An 11,389-nucleotide genomic window follows, 5' to 3' on the forward strand; every position below is an offset into this window, starting at 1 on the left:
AATCTCTTATTTCAGTCAGTCCTGTGTCCTTCATTTTACAAATAAGGTAATGAGGTGGAACAAAGAGAAATGATTTGTCTATTGTAATGGTAGGTATCAGAGCCTGAACTTGACCTGGGTCTCTGCCCTCAAGGGGAGTGTGCCAGGATTTGAGATCCTGAGAATCTATCATAGTGTAGCTCAGCAGCTCCACTATGAGGAGACAAGAGGACAAAAGGAGGAGAGGTGGCTGATGCTCTGGGGGATAGAAGGCAGACAGTCTTGGCTAAAATTAAACTTGGGGATTATCTGAGGTTTCACTTGGCTAGGACTTCTGTCCCTCAGCTATGAGGGACACACACACACACACACACCTATACTTCCTGAAGAGGGAGCTGGGCCCAGTGGACTGGGATAGGTGTGAATGGTTGAGTAGTTGCCTAGCAGGTGTCCCAGGTGTGCCTTAGAAATACCTCTTTACCAATATGCCCAACTCTAGAGTTTGTCAGGTGCGCTTATAACCACTCACTTGAGAAGTTACTGTTTTTTTCTCTGGGTCTCAGTCTTCCTAAGATAACATAAGGTTTTGGTTTATTCTCCTCAGGTTGCCTTTTAGTTTCTCCCAGTTCCAATTATAGGAAATACCCTCTGGATCTCTCCCAATGAACCCTCATGCACTCAGGATTTCTGAGACAAACCTCTATTTAAATTGTTCACAACCTTCACTAGGTCCTTATGTGCCAAGACTGAAGATTGGTTCAACCAGCCCAAGTCCAAGAACTTTGGCCAGTGATTGAGATTTAAGGCACATAAGGGGGTTCTCTTTGGGCTCAGAATGTGAATGGAGGAGTCTCTGGGGCTTGTAAACTGTTAGAAGAATCAGAACAGAAAGGTTAGAGGGCTTGAGATTACCCCAGAGCCCCGGCACTGAGCACTATGCTCTAGAAAGGAGGGGAGAGAGGGGAGGGACCCCACCCACCTGGTGAGGTCATGGGAAAGCAGGTCTGGCACTGACACCTGGGGAAACCCGTTTCCAGGCTGCTTCCCACGCTAGCTCTCCTGGGAACCAGCTAGGCCAAGCCCCAAGTGGGGAGCCCCACACCTGGCCCCCCCAACCCTGTTCCCATCACACTGTCCCATCTGGTCCTGCCCCCACCCTTCAACCTAGCTTCAGTCCTTTGGTATCCAAATCAAATTACAGATACCTGGAAAGGGCAGCAGACTGTTCCAGGAAATGACAGAGACAGCAGCTTCAGAAACATAAGGTTTTATTTGCAAACTGCACTGCTCTACCTTCTAGGCTGTGACCTTGGCAAAAGGGACCCCAACCCCTTTCCTCTTTCAGACTCTAATTTACAACTTCTTTTCCTCCCTTTGCTAGGCCCTTGATTCTCACTTCCTGCCTGAATGCTGGCCCAGCCAGTTTGGGCAGTATCTAGGGAGCCTTGAGACCCAGTTCTTCCCAGGGACCAGCCCCGCCTTCTCTGGCCTTGGGGGTTGAGGGTAGCCCAGGTGTCAGCCTGCTCCATTGCTGCCCATCCCCTATTCTCCTTCTCTTCCTCCTTCCCAGCCCAGCCCTCGGATCTGCCTCTAGTCAAACAGGTCCAAGCCTCACTTTCGTTCCCTTTTCTCAATCCCTCTGGCCTCTGTCTAACCCACTCCATCCCAAACTTCTCTCCAAGTCAAGGCTAGCGGCCTTCCAGCCCTCCAAGATGCCTGGCTACGCCCAGGCTCTTCCTCACCTTTGTGCAAGGAGTGGGTGAGGATCACCACAAGGGGGTCCTAATGGGGCTGGGCTGCCCTATAGGCCCATAATAAGAAACTGGCAATTGGATCCCATGTTGCTAAGAGATGGCTGACACTGTTAGGACCATCCCATGAAAATCAAAGTGCTGGGTTTTCTCTATGAGCCTTGACCAAAGAAATCCAATTCAAAGTTTTCCCTCTCTTCCAGGCCCTAGGCTTACCCTGGGATTACCAGAGTGATCAATTAGAGGCCCATGTCCCCAGTGTTCAATAGGGAACTGAATCCCTTAGGGTGGCCAGGCCCTGCCAGTAGCCCATTCAAAGGCCCATTGTCCCAGGTTCCAGAAGTCTCTGGCCTCCTGCCTACCACTCACTTGCTACACGCTGCCATAGTTGCTCACACAAAGCAGAAGAACTTCTTCCAGCGGCAGCGGGAGAGGGTGCGAACACCTTTGGCATTCAATTTCTTCTCCAGCCGGGCTTTGTGCTCAATAGCACTGAGAATGGCTGAGTCAAACACCTCCTTTAAGTTCTTCTGGGTCAAGGCCGAACACTCGAGATAGCAGCAGGCCCGGATCTTCTCGGCCAGACCCTGGGCTTGGGGTTGGGGTACTGGGCCCTCCCGGCCCCCTTGGTCCAGCTGAATCAGTACATTGACATCGTCCCTCAGGTCGGCCTGGGTGCCCACCAGCAGAATGGGTGCCTGGGGGTTGTGAGTGCGGATCTCGGGCAGCCATTTCTCCGTGATATTTTGGAAGGAGCTGGGCTGCACCACGCTGAAGCATGCCAGAAAGACATCAGTATCCGGGTAACAGAGGGAACGAAGCCGGTCAAAGTCCTCCTGGGATTGGAAGGCCAGGTGGTTAGAAGGGCTGTTCCTTGCCACATGGAACAGGAATCCACTTTCCACTTGGGTCTGGAGATTCAAGGCCTTCCCCATTCCTGCCCTATCAGGGATTGAACCTAGCCTCCAGGTCATCACTCCCCTGACCCCCAGCCCAAACCAACAGAGGCTGCGCCCGGCTTCTCACCTGTCCCGCTGTGTCCCAGAGCTCAATGCGCACAGGGGCTCCATCCACCAAGACTTGCACTGCAGGGGCGGGGAAAGCCTGAGTTAGCAGAGCGTCCTGGGACCCACCAGGCCTCACCAGCGCCACCTTGGGGCCTGCTTCCGCTCCCTATCCGGGGTCTCAGGTGCCCTCCCCAAACGACGCCGGCCCCAGATCCCCAACTGCACAACCCCACCTCAGCCACGCGGCCGCGGGGGCCATTGAACGTACCGGAGAAGGTGTCCAGCGCTGTGGGCCGGTAGCGTGTTGGGTACCCATTGCAGGTGTAGCTGACGATGAGGCTGCTCTTCCCTACCGCACCGTCGCCCACCAGCACGCACTTGATGCCCAGCTCGGGGGGCGCACTGCGCCGCCGTGGAGGAGGGGTCGGGGGCCGTAGCGGGGGCGGCTCGGCATCGCTCAGCTCCCGCGGCGGCATGGCCCGCTCCCGGGGCCGCAGAGGGGCCAGTCCGGACCACAGGACCCGCTGCGCTCAGGGAAACAGGTTCCGCTGTCTGCTCTCACTGTCTGTCGGGGTTGGGCTCGCCCTACCAACGCTACCCGCGGATATATATGGGGCCCCGCCCACCTCATCTGCATGTCCCGAGCGGGCCCCGGACCCCGCCCACCAGCCTGGACCTCTCTGGGCAGGGCACCCCACGCTGCCAGGCAATAACAAAGGCTGGGGAGGAAGAAAGGGCGGCGAAAAGCTGGTGCTCCAAGCATCACTCAGGTACAAGGACAAAGCATCGATCGCCTCACGACAGTACCAAAATCGAGATATCTTGATGCAGACATCCATGATTTATTGTTAGAAGCAAGTTGCAGAACACATAATATAGCATGTTCAAATTTAAAAACTCTATACATCTTTGTATGAGTATGAAAAAGTCGGGACAGTAATTTTATTTTAAAAAAAGTTAAAAATTATGTTGGGCGTGTGTTCAGTGGCACAGCTCTTCTGTAGCTTGCATGAGGGCTGGGCTCTGTCGTCAGCCCTGAATAAATAAATAAATAAATAAATAAATATACAGATGAGAGAGGCAGACAAATTCAAGTGTGAGTACAGCAGGCAGGAATGTTCTTTCTGTTCTCCCTTTCACGGAAGAGCTTCTTCTACACTCAGCCTGAAGGCAGGCTTTGAGCAACTTTACTCCCCTCTGCTAAAAGAACTCCAAGTGCTGAGAAGCTAGCTGGTAGGATCTTCAAGAACAGCTCTCTATTTGAATATTTATATATCCCCAAAGTACCTAATATTATCTTCATTATTATCAAAAGCACATTATAATTACCTATTTGCAGATTCTGTTCTGGGCCACCCACTGTCCTTGCCCTAGAAGGAGCTTGCAGACTGAAACAAAATCTCCTGGGTAGCCTTAGAAAGGTCACCTAGAGAGCAAGTGAAGAGTAGCCTGATGCTAATTTAGTCTCTTTATTGCAGCCACACCGAGTGACACCAGACCCAGAATCCTTTCTCTGATCCCCAGGCAGTCTTTCATCTCAGCCTATACAAACGTAATTGAAACACCTTCACACAGGGAGTCAGACATTCATGAGTTTTGGGAAGGGGAGTGTTGGGATCAGGAGGGTGATGAATATTAAAGAAAAGAGACAACTCTATTTCTCAAAGAGCTGGTAGTACAGAAATCCATTAATTTAAATCTGCAGATCTCTTGGGTAAAGTCTCAGGATCCCTGACTGAACTTCCTTTCTTTATTCCTTTTTTTTCCTTTTTTTAGTTTTATATGGACACAATGTCTTTATTTATTTGTTTTTATTTTTATATGGTGCTGGGATTCAACCCAGTGCCTCACACATGCTAAGCAAATGCTCTACCACTGAACCACAACCCCGGCCCCATTCCTTCTCTCTCTCTCTCTCTTTCTTTCTTTCTTCCTCCTTTTTCTTTTTTTTAATATTTTATTTTTTAGTTTGCGGCGGACACAACATCTTTGTTTGTATGTGGTGCTGAGGATCGAACCCGGGCCGCACGCATGCCAGGCGAGCGCGCTACCGCTTGAGCCACATCCCCAGCCCTTTCTTCCTCCTTTTTCTGTCAAAAGTCGATAAAAGCTAAAAGGTTGCTGACTAAACCATTACCATCTTGAATATGGGGAAATGGTAGGACCCCAGTATCAACTTGTACCTCCCAATGTCTACACCCTCCATTCCCTAATTCAAATGTCTGGGGATGCTAATAATCCTAATTGTAGCCCCAGAACCGCCCCCCCCCAACACTTCTCAGACACATCCACATACATTTATTCATGGACTTAAGTGTTGTCCTGCTATTGCATCCCCTGGAAAATTCAAAAGCTGTCCCCCGCCCCCTCCTAGAAAGGGAAGGGGATTTTAAAAGACCAGGACATCAGAAACCTGTCCCAATTTTCCAGCTCACTAGCTTTGTGACTTCCACAAAATCACTTCACCCATTTCAGTACTATAAAAACACAGGTGAAGTGTGTTTATCTCTGAAAGTCCTTTGGTACTAGCAACCTATGATTCAGGGATCCTAGGGAATCTGCCCCAGCCCAGGTGTCTGGAACAAAATTGCTACACAAACACACACACACACACACACTCTCTCTCTCTCTCTCTTTCTTATCTGCTCTTATCCTTTTACCTGGGTTACAATAAGAGCTTTATTATTTATTATAGCCCTAAATTTGAGGACAATTCTGTTTAATCCTTTCTGCAGGTAGAGGGGCATAAATAATATACGAGTGGTCTGCTGGACATGGATAAAAGTCCTGACTTGGCCTGAGACAGGCCATTCTTCTCTGGCCTCTTGGGTGGGGACACTTTGTGACCTAGGTCCCTCTGTCTGAGCTGGCTTAGGTATAGTCTTGTCAGCATAAGGGGGAGGGAGGAGACAACCTGGGAGCTGGTGAGTCACCTATTTCTCAGCTAAGGACTTGCAATTCTGGCTGCTACTGCTGGGAAAGTCCTCTCCTAAGGGTGGGTCGGGTCTTATCCCTGCCCACCTGCCAGATCTGCCCCAACTTTCAGACACATTTGTTAGGATTAAAATTCGACCCTGACATTCTTCCATGAAGAAATGATAGATTCTGTGACTAGGGCATGAAATATACAAGATGAGCCTGGAGAATTTAGTGTACAGAAAATACTAGTCAGATGTACTAGCCAGGATTGGTGATATGGTGAACACCTGTAATCCCAGGAACTCAGGAGGCAGGAAAATCATAAATTCAAAATCAGCCTAAGCAATTTAGCTAGACCCTATCTCAAAAAAAAAAAAATGAGCCGGGCGCGGTGGTGAACACCTGTAATCCCAGTGGCTCAGGAGGCTGAGACAGAGATAGGAGGATCGAGAGTTCGAAGCCAGCCTCAGCGAAAAATGAGATGCTAAGCAACTCAGTGAGACCCTGTCTCTAAATAAAAAATACAAAATCGAACTGGGGATGTGGCTCAGTGGTGAGTGTCCCTGAGTTCAATCAGGTTACCAAAAAATTAAAAAATAAAAATAAAAATTAAAAAAAGGACTAGGAATTTAGCTCAGTGGTAAAGTATCCCTGGGCTCAATGTCCAGAACCAAAACAAAACAAAACTTTAGCATATTTCACCCGCCCATTTCCATCAAAATAAAAGAAAAAATAAAAAAAGAAAAGAAGAAAGTGCTAAAATGAAAATAATAGACAGATGTAGGTACTTCATATGGAAATAGCAGCTAATTGAAAGAGCTGTCAATGGCCAAAACTGGAACAAGTTGGCAAAATAAAATTAATGTCTATAAGTCCATACTAATATCAATGATTGAATACATAAATATGAGGAATAACATAAACCTCTCATGCAGAAGAATTCTAAATAATGTATGTAGATACTCTACCCTCAAGGAGATCGACCATAAACCCTCATATACTCTCTCTCTCTCTCTCTCTCTCTCTCTCTTTGGTACTGGACTGAAATCAGGGGTGCTTTATTACTGAGTCACATTCCCAGCCCTTTTTATTTTTGATTTTGGGACAGGGTCTCGATAAATTGCTTAGGGCCCCACTAAATTGCTTAGGGACTCATAGAGTTGCTGAGGCTGGCCTCAAACTTTTGATCCTCCTGTCTCAGACTCCCAAGCCCCTGGGATTACAGGCTTGTGCCACCATGCCCAGATGACTCTTTTTTTCCCCTTAATTAAAAAATTTATTTATTTTTTAAACCCCCAGTCTTTAAGTGGGATGCACACATTGCCTTCCTTCCAAAGAATACAGTATGGAAAGGCGGGAAGAATGAGACAACTTTATAGCAGAAGATCCTGAGAAATACTCCTTTGGCCAGGTGGTCAAGATTAAGATCAACAGTGATAAGTCAAGTGGATCTTATGTACCCTTCCCTCCATATGGTATGATGAGAATGTAATACAGTATGCTGGGTGGGATCCTGGAATAGAAAGAGGGAAATCAGTAAAAAGTAAGAAGATTTTTTTAAAAATCTGAACTTTAGTTAAAAATATAAGTCAAGAGCAGTGGTGCACACCTATAATTCCCACTACTTGGGAGACCGAGGCAGGAGAATCTCAAGTTCAAGGCCAGCTTGGACCATTTACAGAGAGGCCTGATCTCAAAATAAAAGTTTAAAAAGGTTGGGGATGTATCCCAGTTTCATACACACCAAAAATGTACTAATGATGGCTCATTAATTTTGACAAGTGTGCCATACTGATGTAAGATGATTATACTGAGGGAAACTCTGTGTAAAATATATATATATAAAACAACTTATACTGGCCTCTCAATTGTTCTGTTACTCTAAACTATTCTAAGGTAAAGTTTATTGTTAAAACAACACAAAATTGGTGCAGCCAATCTGGAAAGCAATATGAAGATTCCTCAGAAAACTTGGAGTGGAACCACCATTTGACCCAGCTATCCCACTCCTCAGTTTATACCCAAAAGTCATAAAAACTGCATACTACAGTGATGCAGCCACATCAATGTTTATAGTAGCACAATTCAAAATAGTAAATTGTGGAACCAACTTAGATGCCCTTTAATAGATGAATGGATAAAGACACTATACGCAATGGACTATTACTCAGCATTAAAAGAGATTAAAATCATGGCATTTTCAGGTTAATGGATGGAGTTGGAGAATATCATGCTAAGTGAAGTAAGCCAAACCCAAAAAACCAAAGGCCTAATGGTTTCTCTGATATGTGGATGCTGATCCATTATGCGAGTTCGCATGGGAGGAATGGAGGAATATTGGATAGGGCAAAGGGGAGGGAGGGGAAGGGAGTGGGCATAGGGATAGGAAAGATGGTAGAATGAGATGGACATCATTACCCTAGGTACCTGTATGACAACATGAATGGTGTGACTCTACTTTGTGTGCAACCAAGAAATGAAAAATTGGGCTGTATAAGTGTAGTATGAATTGAAATGCATTCAGCTGTCATGTATAACAAATTAGAATAAATAAATTTTTAAAAACCCTAAACCATAGCCCTGATATTGAGTCATAGCAATAATAATATCTTACTTCCAGAATGTTCAACACAGTTATATGGGGCTTTAAACTTATAAAAGTGCTATAATTTACCCTGATAAGAAAACAAATGAGACAGCTATAGGGGAGAGATTTGGGTGAAGGGGTGTGACAGTTGTGCATATGCTCCTGCCCATTATATTGAGTATAGTGAAGCCCAGAGGGTAGGCCTCAAAACTAGGGGACCAGCCAAGCATCTGGTGCACACCTACAATCCCGGCAGCTTGGGTAGCTAAGGCAGGAGGATCGCAGGTTCAAAGCCAGCCTTAGCAACTTAACTAGACTGTAAGCAACCAAGTGAAACCCTGTCTCAAATAAAACATAAGGCTGGGGATGTGGCTCAGTGGTTAAACACTCCTAGTTTCAATCCCTGGTACCAAAAAAAAAAAAAAAATGGAAGAAAAAAGAAAAGAAAAGAAAGAAAGAAAGAAAATAAAGAACTAGAGGACACCCCCAAGATCCAAGAAACTAGTTAAGTGATAGGCAATTCTACATCCAGTTAGCCACAGGTCTACCCCCCAGGTTATTAGGCATTTTCGTTAATCTCTTAACTTATTTAAGTTTACTTAAAAACATTTGGATATCTGTAGCAAAATCATGACTCAACAAGAATAAACCAAAAGAAACACAACTCCCTGTGTTACCACTGTGACTTTCCTGCTGCCAAAAAGAGAAAAACAGAAGAACACCCATTTTGAGGAAGTATTTATTCAAAAAATTCATTCAGAGAGGTTAGAGGTTCATGGTTAATGAAATGCACTTTCCATTGTCTTTTTCTAATTCTTCTGCACCCTCAAAGACCTCCTAATCAGGTCTGCCACTTAGAATGATCTAGGAGACTCAAACAAGGAGGTCAGAAATAAAAAAAGATGCAAGAAAAATAATTTTATATTTAACATTTGTTTACCAACACACTGATGATGATGATGATGATGATGGCAATATAATCATTAGACTGCATATTTTCTGAGCTTTCCAGTTAGCTGGGTCACTAGAGGTTTTTCTCTACTCAGTGTGCTTGTGTCCTAGGAAGGAGTTTGGGACAAATTCCATGATCTGGGTTGATCTGGTCTCACGATACTGCTGACCAGCCCTCCAGCTTCCAAGTTCCCGCACCCTCTATGTCACCCTAGGCTCCTAGGCTTCTGCCATGTTCATCCCCCCACCCTCCACAGCCTTAGTCTCCACTTCTCCATTTCTTGCCATGCCCTCTCCATGTAGCTGATCCCAACAGCTACTTCAGCCCCCTGAATGTTTATTTCTGTCCAGACCTTACCCTCAAGTCCTGGCCAGTATTATTGAAATGCCTGCAAGAGTTGCCACCTAAAATGCTCACCTAAAAGAAAACCCTCTCCTCTAATTAAGTTCCTATCTTCCTTACTGCTGACAATTGGTAATTGGTAATTTTCCCTCCTTTTTTTTTTTTTTTTTTTTTTTGTGTGTGTGTGTGTATGTCAGGGATTGAACCCAGGGGCACCTAACCGCTGAGCCACATCCTCAGCCCTTTCTATATTTTATTTAGAGACAGGGTCTAAGTTGCTTAGGGCCTTACTAAATTGCTGAGGCTGGCTTTGAACTCACAATCCTCCCATCTCAGCCTCCCCAGCTGCTGGGATTACAGGCATGAGCCACAGATTTCCCTCCTTTTTTTTTTTTTTTATTTTTGTATCAAGAATTGAACCCAGGGGTGCTTTACCACTGAGCTACATTCCTTGTCCATTCTCTTTTATTTTGAGACAGGGTCTCCCTAAGTTGCTAGGACCTCACTAAGTTGCTGAGTTTGACCTCAAACTTGTGATCCTCCTGTCTCATCTCCCAAGTCCTGGGATTACAGGTGTGAACCACTGCACCTGGCTAATTGCACAATTCTCTCAATCTAATTAACTAGAGAAGCTGGAGCTCAAAAGACTTCAGAACTCACAATGCACTTGAACTTTCTTCCTCCTTCATCCTTAGTCTTTTCTTTTAAATGCTTGACTCCCTTTCTTCCTTTCAATGTCCTTTGTCACAATAATCACCTCCTATTTTTTGCCTCCCTGTCGTTATTTGGTTCATTTATAGTGTTCCCAAGTTTCCTAAGACTACTAATTTATTCTTTCATGGTCCCACTCAAAAACCTACAGTGAATCCCTGTTGACTCAGGAGAGAGTTCACCACTCTGCTTGGCACCACACACCTTCCAGACTACACCCTCGGGTAGAATAATGAGCAGTACTGAAAAAGTTTAGAAGAATTTTCAATACCATTAGAAGTAGTAATGGATATATATATATATATATATAATTTTTGTGCTGGGCATTGAACTTAGGGGCACGTATCCACTGAACCACATCCCCAGCTCTTATTTTTTAAGACAGGGTCTCGCTAAGTTGTTTAGGGCCTCACTAAATTGCTGAGGCTGGCCTCAAACTTGCAAATCTCCTGCCTCAGCCTCCCAAGTCTCTGGGGTTTCAGTCATGCACCACTGCACCCAGCTCCATTTCACTATTTTTGAGGTCACTCCATATTTCCTGTGTGGATATCTCATGCTTCTGCTAGACTGAAGGCAACCAAAAGGCAGGAAAGGTCTTGAGCTCTCATTCCCCAGCCTAGCTGCATCCCATGTAGTAGGAGCAGACTATTTGCAGGATGAATGAATAAAAGAAGGTGAGGCATAGCTTGCCAAATGGCAAGACTGGTGGGCAGCCCTGCCTTCCCTGATGCCACAAGCATGTGTCTAAATGGCCAATCCCTAGGCCTCACCAAATCACCAAATTGTTAATTGCTTCTCTATGAAGATTAGCTACAGTGGTCCAGTGAATCCTCTTGAACGAAAGCCAAGGCTTGCTACCTCTGAGGTCCATTCAAGTCTCTGGGATTAACCCTAAAACATGCATTCTTGTTTGAGAGTGATGAAAATAATTATGCTGAACATCAGCAATTTTATAAAAAGAGAACCCAATAAATAAGCATCCAAATAGTCATATCACTCCAGATTATCTTTTTGGCGTTGCTTGTATGAATTCATATTTTGTATAGTTGAAAGCAGGGATATTGAAATTGTTATCAAGCAGTATGGCTACAGAAAAGATGCCAGCCCTTGTGCTGGAGCAGATGTCTAGCTCTCTGTTGTG

General features: G+C 45.5%; 1 protein-coding gene across 1 annotated transcript; it reads right to left on the minus strand.

Annotated features, from left to right (window-relative positions):
- Positions 1–1,230: 1,230 nt before the first annotated feature.
- On the minus strand, positions 1,231–3,305 carry Rhov (ras homolog family member V). The gene is made up of 3 exons (XM_046461444.2): positions 3,006–3,305; positions 2,757–2,815; positions 1,231–2,566 (listed from the first exon to the last, which is right to left on the minus strand). Exons 1-3 carry the CDS (start codon positions 3,211–3,213, stop codon positions 2,123–2,125), a joined length of 711 nt encoding a protein of 236 aa, XP_046317400.1. The 5' UTR covers positions 3,214–3,305; the 3' UTR covers positions 1,231–2,122.
- Positions 3,306–11,389: the final 8,084 nt, after the last annotated feature.

The sequence above is a fragment of the Marmota monax genome, unplaced genomic scaffold (assembly GCF_021218885.2).
Source record: "Marmota monax isolate L192 unplaced genomic scaffold, Marmota_monax_Labrador192_F-V1.1 WCK01_AAM20220418_F8-fsc00001, whole genome shotgun sequence".
Classification (NCBI taxonomy): domain Eukaryota; kingdom Metazoa; phylum Chordata; class Mammalia; order Rodentia; family Sciuridae; genus Marmota; species Marmota monax.